Raw genomic sequence first — 21,935 nt, forward strand, 5'->3', positions numbered from 1 at the left:
GCGGGGGTGGGGCGCCGTTGTTTGGCGCGGTTTCGGGGTGCGTTAGTAGCCGCTGTGGTCGGTGACTGTGTCGGTGGTGAGTTCGAAGGTGCGGAGGAGGTTCCTATGGAGACTGTGCTGAGGCACCTGAACGGCCTGGAGAACGACACCAAAGGAGACGGTTCGTAAATGCACCGTAGTAGAAATATCCTTGCGACATTTGAACAGAATAGACATAACATAAGTGCGATGTATGTATCATATGCACAGATTTTTTTTATTTACTTAATAAGTGACTGATTTTAATGGAAACTAGTTAACGTTTTGACTCCATTTCTTACTTTACTCTGTTGTGTTGTCTGTTTTGGTTTGCTTTACACAATAGCAATTTAAATATTTCTTGTAAATCACACAACATTTAATCAAAACTATACCCTGATGTTCATGAAATTACTTGGTGAATTTTAGATATTTCATAAAAAATGTTTTTTATGTTAGATATAGCTGTGTACACTACACACTTTGAGTACATTCTATAACTTCACATGTATGTGTTTATGTTTTTTAGCCACTCTTGAATACAGTGATGACACAGCAATGGCACGTTGTGTTGTGCAGTCTCTACTCACCCGAGGTGGCTTCGATGAGCAGGACATGGCTCACAGGTATTATTGTGGTACAAAAACACTACTGGCAAATGGAGTAAATGGGGGTTTGCTCTAAAAAATGTGATTAAACTTGTGTACACCTACAGCAAACCTTTACTTAATGTGAAAATTACACTTACTTACTTTTACAATTGAGACCTAGTCAAGCCTTGTCCTCCCTCTAGGTTTGCCAAAGAGTACAGTGCATCTCCTGGTCGTGGTTATGGTGCTGGAGTTATTCAGGTGCTTAAGAAGCTAGCATCACCTCACCTCAGTGACGTGTACCAGCCAGCTAGGGAACAATACAATGGTCGAGGCTCCTTTGGAAATGGGGGGGCCATGAGGGCAGCTCCCTTTGCTCTGGGTTTCCCAGAGCAGGCTAATGTTAAAAAGGTCAGTATTTGATGAGTAACTGTCATGTTCTTTGTAAGATGTATTAAAGATATTCTATCTGTATGAGGAGTACACATTGGTATTTATGACATAAGATATAAATAATATTTTTTGTAGATGTGAGCAGCTCTAAATACCTATATCTGTAATGACAAAGAGCAGATTAGAAATGGGTTTGTTCTGATGTTATTTTTTTATTAAATCTTCAGTGCAAGATTTAGCTTTTGTTGTGATAAAACGTATAAAGAAAAGGTGGACATTTTAAAACTAATTTCACAAATGTTTAAAACAGAACAAAATGCTACTCTTCATGAACATTGTTAAAACTTTCAAATCATCGTTTTTTATTCCTCAACAGTTTGCCCGTTTAGGTGCCATGCTGACTCACTCCTGCTCTCTGGGTTATAATGGTGCTTTGCTCCAAGCGTTAGCTGTGCACCTGTCCCTTCAGGGGGCACTAGAATTACCCCAACAGTTTATTAGCAAGCTAATCACAGAGATGGAGAACGTGGAGGAAGATGATGCAGCGCGCAGTGATGCTAGATTGTGAGTTCTACACAGACTTCAGTTTCTAATTTATCAGAGGCCCAATGTTGTCATGTCTGAATTTTAAATAATGAATTTTACACTAAAGTTTGACCAGTGTTGTTCACTATGTCTTACGTTTTATATGCAGCTTAAAGGAGGCAGACAAGCCATTCTGTGAACGCCTTTACAGAGTTAAAGACCTGATGGGTAGGAGCACGGTTAGCATAGAGGAGGTCATCTCTGAACTGGGTCAGTATCAGTTTCAGTATATAAATATATATATTCTTCGTAAACTCTCTTTCTCACATGTACACATTAAAATATGCATATTGAACAAAAATATTGTGACATGAAACTGCTTGGAAGGGAAAAAGGTGGAAAAGATATAAGGATGTGGTGTAGGCAGATGGAAGCAGATGATATGGTGTGGTAAGACCACGAATGGGAGCATTCATGTGAAGAAGGGAAAGAAAGAGGGTGAAGGGTTCATTAGTCTCATTGTTGTACAGAGAAACTTGCCCTTTACCTCAAGGTCATGCATCCAATATATAATAAGCACAGGAGAAATCCTTCTTCTATTATTTTACTAATGTATGTGTGTGTATTTTGTCTTAGGTAATGGAATTGCAGCCCTACACTCTGTACCCACTGCCATCTTCTGTGTCCTTCACTGCCTGGAACCCCGTGAATGCTTTCCCGAAAGCTACGGTGGTCTGGAAAGGACAATAGCATTTTGCCTCGCACTCGGAGGAGACACAGACACCATAGCCTGCATGGCTGGAGCCATCGCCGGGGCCCACTACGGCATCCAGGCCATTCCACAGTCCTGGATCAAGTGCTGTGAGGGTGCAGAAGATGCTGACGTGAGCGCAGGTCAACTTCACATGCTTTACCAACAGTTGTCACAGAGTGATAGTAGTGACATCAGGACAGGCGAGAAGAGCTATGGACTCTGGACTGAAAACAAATCTAATGGCGCAGAGAAGAAAAACGGCACACAGTGATTCCTTCCTAAGAAAATAAGGAATCATGTGATAGAATATTTGCCAAACCTTTTTACACTTTTTTTTTTAAATCAAAAGTAAATATCCACAAGCTCATGGTCATGTTGATCCTGGGGGATGTATCATGAGGGGCACCTGTGAAAATTATCCAATTTGACTATGTAAATTGATCTGGAAAATGTTATTTATTCTCTGCTGATATCTTTTGTTTGCCCATGTGGTAGTGACAAGTAGTACACCTATTATTGTTATAAAAGAAAAAAAAAAAAGAACAAGAGCTGTTAATGTCTTTCCTCAATTCCTGCAAATATAAGCAGGTTAGGTACACCTAAACAGGCCCAGGTTTTACCCTGGGTAAGTAAATTCTGAGTAAATTGAAACTAAAAGATCAATATATTACATCAAATATACTTTTTTTGTCATTTTTGTTTGGTGGTGGATTTTTGTAATGTAAAACATGCCATATGTTTGGGAAATACTGGTATATACTGTAGGTCTGGTTGTTTTTGTCCCCTGATACTACACTACCCTAAAAGCACTGACTCTGACTGTATACTTTGGCCAGCATCTCATGTTTTTTTAGTTCTTCAAAGCTATTATATACAATTAAGCTGATGAAGTATTTTAAGACTTTGTGTAGAATTTATTTCTGTTTGAGAACGGTTAGAAATATCTGGGAAATCTGGAAAACATTTAAAATCAAGGATGTCAAATAAATCAATGGCATTAGGGAAACTAACGAGAAACAAATAATTTCAATCATTTAAATAAAAAAAAAAATTAAAAACATTTTTTGGATTTATTTATTTATTCACCATCTACTGATTCATTCTGTGCAGTGTTGAGGCAAAGAGCTAGATCCAGTCCTGACATAAAGCCTAAAACCAGGTATACCATACAGAGAAGGATGTAATATGAGGCAGCAAGATGCAAGAAAAGATGGAAAAAGAAAGGAAACACTAATAAATGAGAAGTCTAACTATAGCAAATTGTATATGACAACACATTTCTGAGGAAACTGCATATGATTGGCAAATTCCATGGTGATATTGCAGAGCCTTCAGATCCTTCATTACAGCAGGTCATGAAATAACAGATGCAACCCTGCCCAATTCCACAATGCAATGGTATTGAATTGTAGCAGCTTCACAGAGTTTCTGAGAATTACGTTTTACATCAGGGTTACAGATACAGAGTTTGTATTACAGTAACATGTATACATTTATATCCAAACTGAACATCCTGACAACACGGAGTCAACTGTGTCTGATTTATTATACCATACTGCCAGTGTTACAAAGAAAGAAATGGTCAATACTGACATACCACAGTCTGATGAAGTCTGAGTTCAATGTAAACAACTGTTGAAGTAACTCTTGGAAATCATACATTTTTGTCAACTGGGCAGACTTCTAAAAACAGCTGAAGGAATACTGTCAACTTTGTCAACAGGTTGGGGCATAGCTTGTAATATATGAAAGGGATGTAGATAAGGATTCCACTCAAGATGAATAAAGTCACGTAAAGGTATTCAATCTGGGGATTATCTACGATGGGAGCCAGCACAAGAAATACTGCTGCTATGAGGACCAGGATCGGGAGTATAATGGGAACCTGTAGAGAAACAAAAAGACAAAAGTCTGTGCTAAAAATAATTAGAAAAAGAAAAATAATGTATGGAAGACACTGACCTTGTATGGCCTAGGGAGTTCTGGCTTCTTGATCTTGAGGTAGAGGAGTCCAGCGAGGGTGATGCCATAGAAAATCCAGGCTGTAAAACTGAAAATAAATGGATAATTATGTTAGGCCATCAAATGTGTTGAAAGGCAAATTGCAAGATTTGCTGTTACCTGAAAAAGTTGACGATAGTCTGAAAGTCACCGGGTATCAGTACCACCAGAGAAACAATGGTGGTGAAGATCAGTGCTGGAGATGGGGTCAGTCTGTGAATGTGAGCCATGGCTAGAATATCTGGCTAAAAAACAACACAACTTTGTGACAGTCTTCTATAAAACATATCTAACACCGGGATTCCCAAACTTTTTCATGCCACAACCCCCCTCCCCCAACCGCATTAGCTTCTGCCATGGGACCCTTTTGCAAATGAACACAAATCTAACACACCTTGTGTGCAACATTCGGACTTGAGTGAGTGCCAAAAAATCCCACACAGTTACTTCTATCGGAAACATTTTCTCATCTAACAAATCTTTATTTAAGCTTGATTGTAAATAGAGGCTGTAATTTATCTGCTGATGTCTGATAACATTTATGATTTTATCTTTTGCCGTTATCACTATCCTTGTCCTGAAATTCCCTTTTGGGATCAATAGGGTATCTATATAATTATTCATCTATTTATTATCATTAACTTTGTTCTGCAATTACGGCCCTTGTGGCTGGTGTTGTTGACATGATTGATTACTGATTGTTGCGAGTAGTGGAAATTTGATGTTGCTTCCGTATAGACATTTTATAACTGCTTTCATAAAAAGGTGTACTTCTTAATTATGTCCTTTTTGACAGGGGTATTCACTGACATCCAATTGTGAATGCCGTTGATGATATTTTCCCTCACACACACTCGTAATAATTCAAAAGACTCTTACCATGTGTCCTTCCCTGGCGGCGACAAAGCAAACGCGGCCTCCACTAAAGAAGGTCCCGTTCAGTGAACCAAAAGCGGACAATGCTGCAGCCACAGACATGATCCAACCCCAGCTGCCCAGCACCTTATTTCTGTAGAGTGAGGTGAAAATTCAAACCGTGTACAGGTGGTCCACGAATTTCATCGGAATTACGTTCCTACGGTGAGATGTAACTCAACTCTTACGTCCCTCACCTACGCTAATACGTCATAATTTAGGACAGCAGAAGAGTCAGACTTACGCCTGGGAGCCGCAATGAAGGGCAAAAAGTTAAAAACAAAACTAAAGAAAGCAAATGTTGCACAATTTAATGTATGGCGAACAAACGGCGAAAGTAAACAAAGTCGTTTTCCTCATAGAGCCGTCCCCCGATCGCCAACTAATTTACATTTACACTTATGCATTTAACAGACGCTTGATCGAACCAGGACAATGAAATACTGTAGGTCGAGGATGTCTTAAACCGAGGACAGCAGCACTCTAACTTACCCCCATGTGACTGCTACTGCACTGGAGGAAACGAGCTCCTTTGGTGTCATGACTGTCAGGTAGCTGACGTTCACCAGCAGATACAAGCCAGTCACCAGAGAAATAGCAATGATAACAGCCCGAGGAAGATTGACCTGGGACATAAACAAAAATAACAACAACAATCAATATCTACAGACCTGCATGAAACAAAGAAGGCATAAGGACTTTTGAGGGTTGTAAAAGTTGTGACATTCTCTGGACCTTGTTTTGAAGGAAAGCCTGTATTTGTACAATCAAGCTTGTGTTTAGGCCAGTCATTTATTAACAGCCATTGTTCTGGCTTTTCCCAGGCTTTTGTCTCGGCCTGCTCATGATGATGGGTCTCAATGTTATTGCTATTAGCCAGAGTAGAGGAACAATTAATTGTTTGAAATACCACAGTGATTCTACCGCAGTGATTCCCAACAACAGCAGTGTAATTTTAGAAAATTATCCAATTTTACCTAACTAATCTGAAACTAGAAACTTTAAACCCGAAGATCATTATATTTCCTTACATGTATTTTTGTGACATTTTTGTAAGGTGGTGGGCCGTGGAATTTCACTAATTTACAATATGGGCCGTGGCTCAAAAAAGGGTAGGAAAACATAGTTTACAGAATACTGTAACTATGCATAGCTACAAACATTACAGCATTATTTCTCAAAGTGTGAGTCGGGAACAGAGACATGAGAGGTGGGTCGCAACAAACAGGTGGACATTTTCAAGGTTCAAGTGATGATGGAACTGCACTTTCATTTTTTTTTCTTTTTTGGTTCATCATAAAATCTCAAGTTACTTCTTGTTAGTTCAATAACATTGAAAAAATGAATTTGTCAAGACTTTTGTTGGGGCAGCAGGAGCAGTCTAAGCTTTCAAAAATCCCCACTGTGAGAGGAATGACTAAAACGTTTGAGAACCACTGTATTACAGTTAGTTACAGTTGCTTCCTTGTTTTTGAAGCAAGTACTTATGGGAAAGATGACCTATAAACAGAGAATTTAACCACGGCCAGTAAATCATTTACTCTCTGTTTCTTCTTTATCATCATTATCCCAGGTTTCCAAAAGTTGTCTTTCCTGAAAACCACCCTAACATTCTTGACTCTTATCTAAATTACTGTGTCTACACCTTCTGATTAAACATTAGTTAGACTGGAGAGGCACATCAGTGGCAGCCATGTGTGGTGTGGTTCATGCCTGTTAAGGCACTGGATGTACAAAGATATGAACCCAAAATAAAAAACTTATGTTTCAATTTTGACCTTAATGGTAACATTTACCCTAAAATTCAAAATATAAGTGCACTGGAATACAAGGCGCAGGCTATTTTTTAGGGTCTCAAACTGGAAACAAACAAGGTTTTCTATTGTTATTTGTTAAGGTGACATATTATGCCCCTTTTCTGCTCATTAAATCAGTTCTTCTAACATTCCTGTAAATGCCTGGAACATGCTTTGGTCAAAATATGCTCATACATTATTCCAAAATTTGGAGCGAGCAAATATGAACATACGCTGGAATCATGTGCATCTGACAACAGTAGGCACAGTAGGCACACAACAGTAAAATAGTGTGGTAGGTAAAATTGAGCAGGCCTAGAGCAAATCATATACGTATAGTGTATGGTTACATAGCGTGTATGTAAAGTGGACAGTTGATGCTCTGTGAGCAGGAAGTCACTCACAGGAGTGTCACATTACTGTTTATACTTGTTCAATAGAAAACACAACATGTAGAGAAATTAAGAATCTCAGAATTGAAGGAATCACTTGAAGAGTAAACTAAGTCTTACTTCTGGACGTTTTAGCTCCTCAGTTAAAAAATTCAAAGTATTCCAGCCATCATAGGACCACAGGCCCTGATAGAAAGAAAGTCCAATGGCACTGGCTCCGACATTAGTCCCTTCAAAGAAGTTATCAAAGTTCTGCGTGTTGCCCTTGAAAAGCATGACAGCGCCTCCGATGATGATCACTGCTAATCCCATCAGTTTGACGACCATGGACACCACCTGGACGCCAGTGGCCAGCCGCACACTCATGCAGTTCACCACGGAGAGCAGCAAAATGACTGCCGCAGCCACGGCTTTTACCACAATTTCTGGAGGAGAGCAGCCATAAAACGGAGCCACCACATACTCAGAAACGCTGAGGGCAAGTCCCGTGGCACTGGCCGGCCTCATGACCGCAACGAAGCTGAAGACAAACATGAAGGCCACTAGTTTTCCAAAAGTCCGCAGCATGTAGATGTACTCCCCTCCAGACTCTGTGATCACTGTGCCCAGTTCAGCATAGCAAAGGCCCCCCAGCATGGCTATTAGACCACAGCAAGCCCAGATTACCAGGGCAGCCCCGGGGCTGCCTATGGACAACAGCACATACTGGGGACTTATGAAGATCCCAGATCCTATCATAGTTCCCGCAATGAAAGAAATGGCTCCTATAAGTCCCACTCCCCTCTCCAGATTGAAGGTCTCTTTGTCCTGCTTCATCGTCTGCTTTGGCATAGACGTGTGCATAAAAATCCTCCCAAGTAAATATTGACAGAATTCCTGAGACAATGTATGTATATGAACCAGAGGCAAAACGGCAAAGGGAACCTCCTCCAGGGGCGTAACATGACTAACACAATGTTTACTTGACGTAGCATTAGTGAATATATACAACAGTTACTATATAACTAATATTTTAGTACACACATATTCACAACCAATATGTTCTTAAATATGTAAGATTTATCAACTAATATGTTCTTAAATATGTAAGATTTATAAACATTCAAAAACATATTAGTAAATGTCCCATATTGTGTAATTTAAACATTTTATATATGTATATACATATACATACAATGCATGTATTAAAACATGCTAAATTATTTAAGATTTATAGATAGGATTTGTTTGAATACAGAGGTACTTTAAACTGAATGTCCTTATGTATGGCTGTCAAACACTGAACACAAATGAAACTGAACCTCCAGAGTGTAGCCTCCGTTTAGCTACAGTACTAGGACAAGGACAGAAGCAGCCGGTGGTGAGAGACTGTCTTTTTATCATCTTACCTCTGGACGTTTCAGCTCCTCAGTCACATAGTTAAGATTATTCCAGCCATCGTATGACCACAAGCCTTGATAGAAAGCGATCCCAATTGGATTGATGCCAACATTTGTATTTGCAAATGAGTCTTTAAAGTTCTCATTATGTCCCCTGACGAGCATAACCACTCCTCCTAAGATTATGACCGCCAAGGTTAGAACCTTGGCTACCATAAAGAACACTTGGACTGACATTGAAAAGCGAACGTTGAGGCAGTTCACAGTGGCCAGAGTTATGATCGCAGCTGCAGCCACACACTTCACCACCACCACTGGAGGAGCACAGTCTGAGTAGAAAGGAGCCACAACGTACTGGGCAAAGCTTAAGGCGATGCCTGCAACACCAGCAGGTCTCACAAAAAACACAGAGCTGAAGATCAGCAAGAAGGCCAGAACCGGACCCGAGGTCCTCAGGATGTAGATGTACTCTCCACCTGACTCTCGAATGACGGTGCCCAGCTCTGCGTAGCAAAAGGAGGCCATTATGACCAGTAAGCCGCAGGCCGCCCACACCACAAGGCTAGCTCCCGGGCTACCTATGGTGTAGAGGACCGTCTGGGGAGACATGAAGATCCCAGATCCAATCATTGTCCCACCGATCAGGGACACGGCCCCGGCCAGTCCCACATCTCGCTTAAGGCTCAGCTTCTGCCTCTTGTCCTCCATTTCCTAAACGGTTGACAACCACCTGCCGTCTTACAGCTTTACAACTGCAGAAAAGCCTATAATTCTTTGGCCAAAGTCACTCTTGCAGCAAGAAGGAGAGTTAATAATTACTTGGACAGCTCATATATTTGATTATATATTTGACCGGCTGTTTTTTTTTGGGGATGACTGTTCACTGTGTCATGTCTCTGCATCTGCGTTGGACCTTTATGTCCAAACCATGTCCTCATATCTCTCTTACACACTGAAAAAAAAGATTATTTCATGACAGTTTAACCAATAACAACTGAACTAAACTTACTTCCCAAATGTGAGGCACTGCGGTTTAAATATGACATGTTCTCTGCCCTGTACCATTTCCAGAAAACAAATTCACTGGGCAGGATGAGGTACATTTTACCACAGCCACTGAAAGCACTCTCTAACCATATTGATAAATATATAACCTATACATTTTGTGGCTCAATGTTTCTGGACTTCAAAGAACAAGTGAAAATAAACAATTCCACTTCTTTTAGTGCACAAACCAGTTAAAAGACTTGTGTAAGAATTCTCTTAGAGTTCAAGGACAAGGCTCATTCATTTTAATCCATTACTACAACAACACCGACTTACATGCACTTTAAATTAGTATGTTTGTGTGAATTATCTTTCTTTCATGTAATCCCATACACACTTGACATTTCTGTTTGTCCTGAGCTGATGGACATCTCTCAACTTTGACAGGGAATGATACTTTTTTCATAAATTGCACGATAAATTGCATGTCTTATGATCTGTAACATTAAATGGTTTTCCCAAACCTCACTGTGGTAGATTTGGACTGATCCTCACCCAGTATAAAGCCTTGTATGTAAGTGTTTAACCCAGAAACCTTTTAGCAGAGAAAGCCAAAAAAGTCACATATTCTAAAATGTATTTCCGTGAGCTCCATACAATATTTTTAGTATAAAAATATTACTATTTGAAGTATTAAAAAGTTATTAAAGGTACTTTAAGAAATGCCAGCTAAGATTTATCTGAGAGCCAGATGCATTCATGCAGTCAAAAGACCCATACAGTATCTGATCACATCATAAACTTCATTGACTTCAATGTTTCTATGGAAGCATTTGATTGGTCCACAAAGGTGATGTCTTACTTGAATGCACATCTACTTGAACAAAGTCAAAGCCCTTGTACAAAGTTTGGAATGTTCCATTTTAATGGAACATAACATAATAAAGTAGATTGGAATAGAAAGAGTTGTTATCATCACAGTAAAACACACGAACAACTGAATGTATTTGATACATACATGACATGGAGATTAAATAGCTGCAGCTGTATGGCACAATATGATTCTATATTTGTGTTGTTGCTAATTTAGTCCTAGAGATTTTACCTAAAAAAAACAACATATTTTTGGTTTTTATTTTCATTGCTCTAAATGATGTACCAGCACTCCCCTCTGTGATACTCCAAGTTGCAGTAACAGTACTGGACATAGAAAAGTTGTATCAAGTCATCCCTAGTGAAAACATACTGTACTTGATGTCTTGATGACCGTTCAGTGAACAGAGATGACCCTGGTCTGGAACCTGTGGACTTACTACCTGCTGGACTAACTTCAGACTTCAGGAGGTCTTATCCTCTGCTCCCGTGACAAAGAGGTGAACGCTCTTGTTGGAGTGCAGCATTTGTCCCGCACGCTTTACTCCACAGATGAAAGAAAGTTTGTGTGCGTCGTAGCGGGAATAGAGGGAGGTGCAGGTCCAACTGGCCTCCTCTCCCTGAGACCCTGCTGCGAGCATGTTACACATCTCGCTGTAGAAATGAGGGAAGGAGGGTAACCCGTAGAAGATGAGGTTTTGGATGCCTTTGATAGTGTACCTGAAAAATGGAAATCGGGGATTAGAGGTCAGATAAGATCTCCGGTGGGAATCAGCAGGTAAAGATGGACAGCACAGATGTTAGTTTTTTAAAATAGTATAAACAACAATATTTGAAATAAAGGAGAACTTTACTGATACCACACTGGGGAAGTCGTTGCGTTAAATTCTAAGGATGTGCTGCAACAGGCTGCCCACGGGGGCAGCCTGTTGCTACGGTGTTCAATCTAGACCGCTTGATGACTTTTAAAAGGTATGAATAAACAGACAAACACTTCATGTTCAGGATATTTTTGTAAAATTATTATTTCATCAAATATGAATAAATAATTATAAACAGCTAATAAACCTGTACTTCTCTGCATGAAAACAAAGGGGAAAATCATGGCCTTATTTTTATTTATAATTTATTACGGTGTGATTGGACTGGTCCGGCCCACTTGACATCTAATCAGGTTGCATGCAGCCCCTGAACCAAAATGAGTATGACACCCCTGCACCAGCGGAATTTGGACGTTGGGTTTATAGGCGAACGTGCTAACTGACTGTGTCACAGGGAGCAATAAACTTATTTCTGTGGTGAGAAGTACATGAACTTTTAACAATTCAGCTAATTGAGCTTCAAAGGACTGGAATTGCCACGAGACTCAAAGAAAGTAGAACAAAAAAAGACATATCGTGGCTAACCTCTGAGCTCAGTAAAACCGATAACAGACAGATAACAGTGATAGATTAACAGGTAATAAAGATGAGTAACTCAATTGATCTGATTCTGATTTTACGTCTACCTTGGAGCCCTTGGAGTTTTAAATGAATAATATTCCTGTGACAAATAAACCAGTACGGTACAGTACACATAAACCTATCAGACGTAGAACTGACCTCTTGTAAAAGTGGAAACGTTCAGTGAAAAGCACAAACTGCTTCTGCCCTTTCTGAAAGAAATGTCTGGCCCTGGACACTTCAGATTTGCTGGAGTACTCGCAGATGCTGGCAAAGTTCAGCTCTTTTTTCTTCATGTAGTTGCGCAATCGAACGTAGTCAAAGTAGGAGGGGACGTAGATCAGAGTGTGGGACATCACAGAGTCTCTGTACTGAGGCAGCACATTATCCACAAAGAATTTGAACCTGAGAAAGGAAGAGGGCGAAAAAACAACGCTGTGAGATAATGTCTTCAAAATGTTAAAACTAGAAGGTGAACAGTATCTGGACCCGTCTTTTACCTCGCATCGTGATCCATAAAGCTGTCGGATGAGAACATTTGGAACACATGAGGCAGTTGAACCAGCACTTGACAGATGGAGCCCACGTTTGGCATGTTTTTAGTGGTTATCTGTAACACAAATAAATAAATATATATAAATATAAATAAATAAATATATATATATATATATATATATAAAATACACAATAATAAATGATAACATCATTCTAAATAAGCTGTTAAAAAACACAGACTTTCATGTATTTTACTTTTGGATAAGTACTGAGTAACTGACAATAAAATGTTTTTTTTTATTTTTATGAAAAACTCTAAAGGAGCAGAAGTTCTGTCTGACCTTTAAAGTGTCAGTGTGAAAACCAACAGCCCAAAGCTGAGATCACTGACTGTGTGCTGATCCTGTGATATCACACCTGCCACATAATAACACGTTGAACTATAACACCAGTGCGTAATTCATTCTCTGGTGTAAACATATTATTTTACATTATTATGAGACACACCCTGCAGGAAAAAGCACCTCCAACTTTAAATAACTTAACGAGGCCGTGCATGCATTTGTTTCAACTTCACGTCAGACACTATTGTAGAATGAGGCAGACCAGGACACACTTCTCCGTCTCGGGGGATTTACTGTATTAAAGATTTCTGACTGTGGCAGTTCTAACAACGAATCTCATCTGAACATTCACCAACAAATCACATCACTGAACAGCTAATTAACAGCAACGAGACTGACTCGGATAATGACGAGAGGGATCCGAACATGCTTGAATTTTTCACTGACTGTTTTGTTTCGCTTAATGCGCCTTATAATCCGAAAAATACAGGGAAGTAAATTGCATATAACTCACCACAAAGCTTCTAAATTTTGCAATTAATCATATGACATTATATGAATATCACTAATTCTTTAAAAAAAAAAAAAAAACTATGTAAGAGCCAAAAACAAGCTTAATGTCTGGAATTTGGGAAAAACAGCAAAATGCTGTGGCCGTGGTGATTTAAATCATAGTTATTTGTCCAAAACCCATTCATTAATGACTAACAATGTATCATTGGTTTTATTTTCACAGCTTTTATGTCTTGAGACATTTACCAACCACTGCATCAAGCTTCAGGTCAAATGAGTGAGAACCATGTTCCGTACCTGTCCACGGTAGTTAGCGCAGTGTTTGGTGATTATGTTGTTGATCTGCGGTTCTTGGATGGAGCTGAACACCAGGGTCTGTCTGTAGTGTTTGGCCCAGTTATTCAGGTTAAACATCCTCACCCTGGAGAAGTCGACCCCGTGAGAGTTGAGAGGTTGAAGGTTCATGTGGTTCATCACGTGCTGGAGGTCAACAACAAAAAAACAAACAAACAAAAAAAAAAGCTTAAAAATAGCTGTTGAAACTGTTGTTTACTGCATAATTACATTCAATTCATGAGGAATCACCTTTAGGTAATTCCTCCACCAGGGGTCGCCACAGCAGTATTCTGCAGAATGATTTGGCACGCTGTGCCCACCACTCCTAACTGACTTAGTTTAATTGCGTGTGAATGTTTGTTTATCTGTGTTTGTGGCTCTGGTATTAGAAGACAACCAGCCCAGGGTGTGTTTAACAACAACAGTCAGGTTCCAGTAGAACAATACATGATTATATAAACTGGTTGACGGTTGATGTTGCAGCATGTCACAGTGAGATGCCTTCATGCATTCCTGTACCATCGCCTACAGCACTCTTACCAGAACGTGTTCCCAGTTCTGCATCAGGAAGACGTCGGCCTGGTCCAGCACCAGCACCTCAATGGACGTGAGGAAGTCAAAGTCTCTCTTGCTCTCTCCTTCGGCTCCTAGCACTGTGCGCAGGCCGAGCGGAGATGCGATAATTATGTCAGAGGAATAAAATGGTGCATACAGACGAATACTGCTCCTCACAATGGAGATGCCTGGTGAAGAGAGAGACAACATCGAGGAGGTCACAAAAAGACAAACGTACCATGTCTCGGTTCGTCATGGTTTTTTATTACCTATCCTGAAGTGATCGTCGACATTGCCAGAGAAAATAGCGCGATAATCATCTGGTCGGTGCAGATTGGCTGGCTGGTCGTCGGCCTCTGCTCCAAACTCATCCTTGAACCTCTTCTTGTTGCTGACCACTATCTTCTTGCCTTTGGTCTCCAGGAGACTGATGAACGTTTGGACAACTTGGAGAGCTGTGCCACGGAATGGCACAAGAATTAAGACCTAAAAAATCAGAAATCACAGCAGGAAAATCCTTACTCACCATTTTGAACCAGTGCAGTACAGTTCGTCTGTATACCTAACTGAGGCTATCAGTTCAAAGACATATCATTAAGGGTAGTTGTGCTTACTTATATAGTTATATAAGAACAGGGATAGCCACTGTGGAAGTGAGAAGTGAGAACAAACTAATTCAACTGATATAAATGGTAGCTGCTTACATAAAAAAATGTACACTGAAAAAAAGGTGTTTTCAACTTATTTTAAGCCATAGCACACATTTTACATAAGAGTAATCCCACTCTACCAAGGTCTGGCTAAAATAAGTTAGCCTCGCTAATTTCCCTAAATCACTACCTATTCCCAGAGTTTTAAGATTAGGTTGCATTTCTGCGGTTGAATATTTACCACATAAATGATTTACTTTTGTCTAAAAGGTGAACAAACTCTGTGTTTCAAATACATTCTGATACCGTAGACAGGAGTAGAAGCTAATTAGAATTAGCATGTGATAAACTGCTTCTTCTGTCTTGGTTCTATGCAGTACCGACAGAGATACATCCTGTTAGAGCTTACAAAATGTAACAATCCAGTTGGTTTTTACCTTGGGTCGGGTGAGACCTCGGTCCCTGATTTCATCCTGTGGCTCAGCTCCTGGTTTTGTCTGAATTTTCTGTTCTCGTAGCTCTGCATTGTGAGCCAGGACCCGGGAGTTGGACTTCAATATGTGGTTCAGCACGTGAACACAGTACGCGTTGCGCACCAGAGGAGCTTTGTTCAGAGGACACACCTCCTGGTAGAATAGGTCTTTGTAGGAGCCCATGAGAGCCAGAAGCTCCTGCTGGAGAGGACTGATCTGTTCAGACGTCACACTGGGATTAGAGTTCTGGTTAAGATTCTTCCAACTGGACTCCAAGAGCTTGTGAAAAACAGGGAGGTTTGTGTCTTTCTGAGAGCCAATAGGTCCATACTTGTCCAGGACAGTGGTACAGAGCAGGTTGCCCAATTTTGGCCACTGCAGAGAAAATGTCAAAGATGTAACATTTGGTTTCAATTTAGAATATTGACAGTGAAGTGTATTTATTTAATTAAATACTAATACCATGACAGATGTCTTAGATTTGGTGTGAGACGTGATCTTCTGCACATCTTCTTCACTGAGTTCTGTGTCCAAATGCTGTGAAAAAAGGTCTACAACAGCACAACACACACACACACACACACGTGCTTTCCATTTTACACAGAATTTGATGATTTGTATTTAATGAAGCAATAATGATAAATCTAGGATTTCTCACCTGTGCTCATGTCTTCCTCAGCCATGTTTCCCTCATCTTCATTTTCTCCATCGACGAAGTTTGCTTCGAGACAGAAATGGGATTCGTACTCCTTATCGACAAACTCTTCGTCTGCTTTCTCCTTTTCTTCCACTTTCCTTAGATCTGTCTCTCCTTCATCTTCATCGGCGAGTTCTGCTTCTCCTGTCGCATCTTCTTCCTCACTGTCATCTCTATCGTCCTCACTCTCCTCTGTGATAAAACACAAAGTCTAGTTGTTTTTGTTTACATGTAGTCAAGGCGAGATTCTTCTGAAAATGAAGAACCTACGTTCCACAAGGAGCTCTTCGTCGTCTTCGTCCTCATCCTCATCACTGCTCTGTTCCTCTTCACTGCTAGTGTCTCCTTCATGTCGTCCAATAGCTGAAAGAAGTTTCTGGTAGGCCGTCTTTTGCTGTGGTTCTTCTTCCTCCTCTACTTCCAGAATGTTATGCTCAGAGTCTGACACTTCAGGACTTTCTGTCTGTAGCAGAGGAACGTACACTTGATGATATTAATATCATTTATACACAGACATAGTTACAAATAATCACTTTTCCAAGTACAGTACTCACAAGCTGCACAATTTCAGTTCTTTCTTGTTTTTCTCTGTTGACACAAAAAGTTGAAATAAATTCTTGTTTTACGTGGACTTATTTTTTCAGAGTTGGTTCAAAGACACATTCAGTGCTTTAATGACTGCAACACACTACAAAAACACAATAACAAAAAAATGACCTCTTTAAATGACACTTTTAGCCATCGTTGGATTAATGCATTTATAATGTCCATGCTTTAATAAGGAATATGAAACATGGGCTAATTTAATTACGCTGTATTTTCAATTGACCAATACCGCTGTTAACACTGGGTCTCTATGAGACGTGTCAAAAAATTCAAATAAACTCAATTAAACCTATTATGAACAAAAGTTTAATCTTTAGGGCCATTAGTTTTCAGATACGAGGTTGGACTATGACGTACACATCCATGGCACACGGCTCTAATTCAATGTTGCGCGTTCTCCGTCGTTAACGTTACAGTCTGTATTTTCCTGTCTAAATGACGTAGCACAGAAACAACTCTAATGTAATGTAATGAACAGGGATTTGCTAAAGAAAACTACGTTTTCTAACACTGTTGAAACCTCAACTTTGCACGACCTGACTTTTAATATTAGCTCACTGGCTAAGAACAACTTAGGCGGCTCTTTGTTACGGTACTCACGCATCATGGAATGGGTGTTCTTCTCCAAATTCCTTTAGATGTTTCTTCTGTTTTTTCGACAAACTCGTAAAGAGACTCTTATTCTGCCTTCTTTTACCCATGTTGTTGACACACGTGTTCCGTCCTGCTTCTTCGTTGCTGGATATCCGTCAACGACACTGTCACTCTGCCCTCTAGAGCCCCCGGATGGTATAACACATTGGCAGTAGAACAAGCCATAGGATTTCAATGCCACTAAAGCCCAAAGAAGCTGAGGGCGTTTACTTAACTACCGTATTGTTTTCAATACGTCTTACTTAATAAGTTTTGACACAGTTAGGATTTATATAAAACAATATTATAACATCACATTCTTATCATGGAGCGGAACGTTATGTACTAGCACCACCTGCAGGCTGGGAAAGGATAACTAGGTGCCTTAAAATACCATTACAATGAACCGAACTGCTTATTCCACAGGAGGTAAAACGTGTTCAGGCTCTTTTTTTTTTCCTAAAAAAACGTGTCTTAATAATACCTTGGGTTTTTATCCCAGTTCTCGTGTTGACAGGTGCACAGGTGTAGATCGTAAACTTCAATTCATTTTCAAACATTTTCTTTGGTTGTTCCCCATGGGATTTTCCTTATGATAATTAGACTTTCTTTGTCACAAAGTAATTTATTTAACTTCTATTTTGCTGCCATGAGACTGGTTGAAAATTATCTTTAATTCTAAATGGTCAGAACTGAGATGTTTATAAAACAAAATAATAACAAAGTGTAAGTATGTTTTTTATATCATTTGATACATTGATACTTTTTGCTCACAACAATGTTCATTTTACATAGAAATAAAATTTTTGAAAATATAGAACACTCGGAGGAGTTTTCTCTCTGAATCTTAGCAAATAAGATACAAATGATTTTATAGGGTTAAAACTGTACAATAATTGTTTTTGAAGCAACAGATCCAGGGTTGTGGTGAGGACTTGAATCAATATCAGCAGACATCAGGTGAGAGCTGGCGAGAGCCTGGACACCTGTCCGTCCATCACAGAGACACACATAAAGTCCATTAACTATTCAAACCATTAGCCAACTGATGTTATTTCTTGCATTAAATATTTGTTCCACTGTGACCCATAATAAAAAAATGCATCCTGTTGTAATTTTGTAATTTTTGGGTCTAACAGTAACTGCCACCTTGTGGGCGTCCACACCTAGTGTGTTGATGTAACTAACAAGTAGTGATTAATATTTCATGGACTGTGAGTCAAGAATAGTTCAATGTCAGATGATGGTGCTGATCTCAGCACAGTTTATCTGCCGTGTAAGCGGTGTTCATATGGTACGGAGCTCCTCATCTGTAGTCGGTCTGCCGTGTGAAAACTAACCATGATCAATTATTGATCCTGGTAATATCAATTTACTGTTTGCCCGTTTTAGCTGTTTCCATGGCAGGAGCTCATCTATTCTTAATCGTCTGGGTGTTTTTCTACGCCGGGTATTTTCAGCTCCTCTCACATCTCTGTCAGGATATTATTGTGCGATAATTGTGTCCCACTATGGCTTTGGCTAAGGAGGACGTCTGGCATTTCTGAATGGGACGTAAACATGTGAGACATTCTTTTTGCCTGATGGAGGGGGCAAAAATGAAACAGGAGAAAGGAAAGGCTGTGAGGACAGTAAGGTTTAGAGTGGCGTCCGCCAACAGCGGCCGGGTCCTGACAGAGGTGTTCAAGGATGACACAGCCTGGCGTGGCCCAGTGTCACATTCAGTAGACACAGTGGACCGTACCAGTGCCCAGGAGCCACAAGAAGAGGGTTCACTTCCCGCTAGCAAGGCTAACAGCCACCTCAATGGTTTGGCGGTAGAGACCTCGGAGGACGCCGGTGGCTGTGACCCCGATGACCTGCTTTTATATGCCAGTGCCAAGAGAGAGAAGCTCTTCAGCAACAAACGCATCAACATCTGCAGCAAGAACGGGACCATAAGAGGAGTGAGGAACAAAGTGAGCGCAGGACAAGTGCTTTTCAACAACCTCTCCCACACCTATTCTGTAAGTCCATGCCACTGTGGTTCTGAATGGAGTTGTTGCTACTTCAAAGCTCTGTTTTAGGCTGGGGTCTCAAGGGTTTTTATTATTGTGTCTATTTAAAACTAAGTTTGTTCAGACGTGTTCCGTGTTCTGTTTCTCTTCAAGACTTCGTTTCGTCACCAGAAAAGGAGGCCATGGGAGAAGGAGTAAAGAGTAATCTCAAATACCAGTTATTGGACAATATGGTTATTTGGACAAAGTCTTATTTTTGGAGCTTCAACAACAGTAGTTGGACCAGTCCATACATCCCGTACGGTCCAGAATAGGAGCGTAACTATCCCTTTACAATTTAATATACTTTTGACCACATTCTTTTTAGTATTTTACATATGTGTGCATGGAAACATGTGAAATCTTCTCCTTCTATGTTGTCATCATTAATGTTTTCACCAAAACTAGACCTATGGGTGTAATGACTCTACCTTTTAACAGTTTAATAAATTTTATGGAAACAGTTGTTGGTATGAGTTCATCGCTTCAACATCTCTCTGTTATCACCGTCAAAGCCCTGGTATTCAGTTATGTTCTTGACTCTCCTTCTTACATGGCCGGTTAGCTCAGGTTTTGAGTTTGATCCCCGTATGGGCCAACTAACTTTATGTTGTTAAGTTTGGTAGGTTCGACCCCCGTACGGGTCAACTAACTTTATGTTGTTAAGTTTGGTTCTTGCTTTACATTCAACCGTCTTCTGGTTCTGTGCAGTGGTTAGCACATCTGCCTTACATGGAGAGGGTCCCAGGGTTGAGCCCTACAGGGACCATACAGTATATACGTACCTAATGGTGCCACCCCTGTATTATCCTGTTTTTGTCACCTACTTAGCGCCTCTTGTGGCAGCTTGTGTGAGTTGCAAAGACTTACGCAGCAAATTTCCCCATTATGTGACGAATATCGGACAATTTAAAAAAAAAATCTTGTTTGGGTTATAATGTATTTGTTGGCCAATGTACCTTTCTGTTAATGTGTGTTCAACATGTGGGATGGGATGTGTGTGTGTGTGTGAGAGAGAGAGAGAGAGAGAGAGAGCAACTGCAGAGTGGAGTATCACAGTGTCTGGTTTTTGCAAAGTGGACTCGATTCTCCCCAATGTATTACAATACCATAGAATAATAATAATAATTTGAACATTCTTAATCCCACGCTGGGGGATTGTTTTATTAACTGCAGAGCTGCTTCAACAGGCTGTCCCTTAGAGGCACCAATTATATTATTCCTCTGGTGGTCAAAACCTGGATCTGCGTGGAAGGCAGGTGTACTATCCACTACACTATGGGACCAAATGAAAAGCACCGCCTGAACAGGGACTTGAACCCTGGACCCTCAGATTAAAAGTCTGATGCTCTACCGACTGAGCTACCCAGGCTCTGAGTCCTTGTTGGCTGTCTCTTCTCTTTGCGTTGTTACGGACAACAACCCATTTCTAACGCTAATGCTCTCTACTCTAAGTCTCTACTGTATATGGAAGAAGGATCTCAAACTCAAATAAACTGAGGGCCACTGCTGCCACCGTCAGTTCACTGGAGGGTCCATCTTCAATTCATTTTATATATTCTTCAGATATTTAACGTAATTTAACCTAAAGAAATGGTTCAAGAGAAACTATTTCAAATTGTGCTTGAAGTCACTGAAACAACAGTGACAGAGCAGGTCTTTTTAAATGATTGTTGTTATTTTTATGCTTACAGTAGTTTCAGTTCTGTACACAGAGACAACTCCCACAGCCAATCTTTGCTGCTTATTATTTTGCTTCTTATTTCCTCCATCAGCATCTTTGTGGCTAAACTGCTCTGCCGTCTCTTCTAACCACACACTTCCATTATGCTCCAAGTTCTTACCATACTTCAAGCATTCACTAATGTCCTGACTAATGTCTAAAAACACATCTCATTTCACTCTTTGTTTTATTTCTTTGTGAGTGAAGGCAGCGCGGCAGATTGGTGGTACCCTACAGTACCAGAAAGGAGGAAAACAGAGAGCAGTAATGGTTATAAAATATATAAAAAGGGCAAGTTTCTGGTAGAGGTACGGAGGAGATTCATTTGGTGGATGAATGCACTTGAGATGGAGCTGAGCTTGTGGTGAAGGAAAGAGGGTGAGGCTGAGGCAGTTGGTCAGCGAGGGAACCTGATGGAGCAAGTACAAGTAAAAGAACAAGAAGAGCAAAACAATGACCTCATATTAGGAAGGCCAATACATTTTTGGAGCTTAGTAAATAAGTTGTGGTTTTGTATGCAAGCATGTGTATGTCTTAAAAAATAAGCCCAGTCCAGATGTGTAGAAAAGATGTTGCTGTGTGTAAAAACACTACAACATGATCACATGTATCTGACGGCGCAGCTCCGTGGAACTTTCCCTTTAAGAAGCTCCTGTTCGCATCCTGTCAACCTCCCACCGCGCACCTGCCTCGGTCAGCACCATGGACAGGGACAGCTCTCCGTAGATCATCCTCCTCCACCTCCCTGCTCACACACGGACCGACACACACACACACACTCTCTCTCTCTCTCTCTCACACACACACAC

At 40.3% G+C, this 21,935-nt stretch overlaps 5 protein-coding genes and 1 non-coding gene across 6 annotated transcripts in view; 2 read left to right on the forward strand and 4 right to left on the reverse strand.

Annotated features, from left to right (window-relative positions):
- The window catches only part of adprs (ADP-ribosylserine hydrolase), a 10,165-nt gene extending 7,076 nt beyond the window's left edge, over window positions 1-3,089 (forward strand). The window contains exons 3-8 of the mRNA XM_025056452.1: window positions 58-160; window positions 548-644; window positions 812-1,019; window positions 1,378-1,565; window positions 1,696-1,796; window positions 2,163-3,089. Coding sequence (XP_024912220.1) covers window positions 58-160; window positions 548-644; window positions 812-1,019; window positions 1,378-1,565; window positions 1,696-1,796; window positions 2,163-2,551 — 1,086 coding nt within the window. The 3' untranslated portion in view covers window positions 2,552-3,089. The remainder of the gene's footprint in view (window positions 1-57; window positions 161-547; window positions 645-811; window positions 1,020-1,377; window positions 1,566-1,695; window positions 1,797-2,162) is intronic.
- Window positions 2,991-8,419, reverse strand: LOC103383622 (b(0,+)-type amino acid transporter 1-like). The gene is made up of 6 exons (XM_025056394.1): window positions 7,505-8,419; window positions 5,689-5,822; window positions 5,161-5,290; window positions 4,402-4,526; window positions 4,243-4,330; window positions 2,991-4,165 (listed from the first exon to the last, which is right to left on the reverse strand). Exons 1-6 carry the CDS (start codon window positions 8,225-8,227, stop codon window positions 3,935-3,937), a joined length of 1,431 nt encoding a protein of 476 aa, XP_024912162.1. The 5' UTR covers window positions 8,228-8,419; the 3' UTR covers window positions 2,991-3,934.
- A 35-nt stretch (window positions 8,420-8,454) lies between these two features.
- Window positions 8,455-10,741, reverse strand: LOC112487146 (b(0,+)-type amino acid transporter 1-like). Its single transcript, XM_025056526.1, has one exon. It carries the CDS (start codon window positions 9,469-9,471, stop codon window positions 8,764-8,766), a length of 708 nt encoding a protein of 235 aa, XP_024912294.1. The 5' UTR covers window positions 9,472-10,741; the 3' UTR covers window positions 8,455-8,763.
- Window positions 10,742-10,890: 149 nt separating this feature from the next.
- On the reverse strand, window positions 10,891-17,528 carry utp25 (UTP25 small subunit processor component). Its single transcript, XM_017038380.2, has 12 exons — window positions 17,335-17,528; window positions 16,683-16,716; window positions 16,399-16,591; window positions 16,090-16,320; window positions 15,894-15,982; window positions 15,396-15,806; window positions 14,578-14,794; window positions 14,294-14,496; window positions 13,715-13,897; window positions 12,566-12,675; window positions 12,225-12,470; window positions 10,891-11,343 (listed from the first exon to the last, which is right to left on the reverse strand). Exons 1-12 carry the CDS (start codon window positions 17,433-17,435, stop codon window positions 11,088-11,090), a joined length of 2,274 nt encoding a protein of 757 aa, XP_016893869.1. The 5' UTR covers window positions 17,436-17,528; the 3' UTR covers window positions 10,891-11,087.
- Window positions 17,529-17,892: 364 nt separating this feature from the next.
- On the forward strand, window positions 17,893-19,977 carry grxcr1b (glutaredoxin and cysteine rich domain containing 1 b). Its single transcript, XM_025056584.1, has one exon. It carries the CDS (start codon window positions 18,915-18,917, stop codon window positions 19,431-19,433), a length of 519 nt encoding a protein of 172 aa, XP_024912352.1. The 5' UTR covers window positions 17,893-18,914; the 3' UTR covers window positions 19,434-19,977.
- Window positions 19,978-20,702: 725 nt separating this feature from the next.
- On the reverse strand, window positions 20,703-20,775 carry trnak-uuu (transfer RNA lysine (anticodon UUU)). Its single transcript has one exon. It is a non-coding gene; the product is annotated as a tRNA-Lys (tRNA).
- Window positions 20,776-21,935: the final 1,160 nt, after the last annotated feature.

This window comes from Cynoglossus semilaevis, chromosome 1 (genome assembly GCF_000523025.1).
Source record: "Cynoglossus semilaevis isolate Cse_v1.0 chromosome 1, Cse_v1.0, whole genome shotgun sequence".
NCBI lineage: Eukaryota > Metazoa > Chordata > Actinopteri > Pleuronectiformes > Cynoglossidae > Cynoglossus > Cynoglossus semilaevis.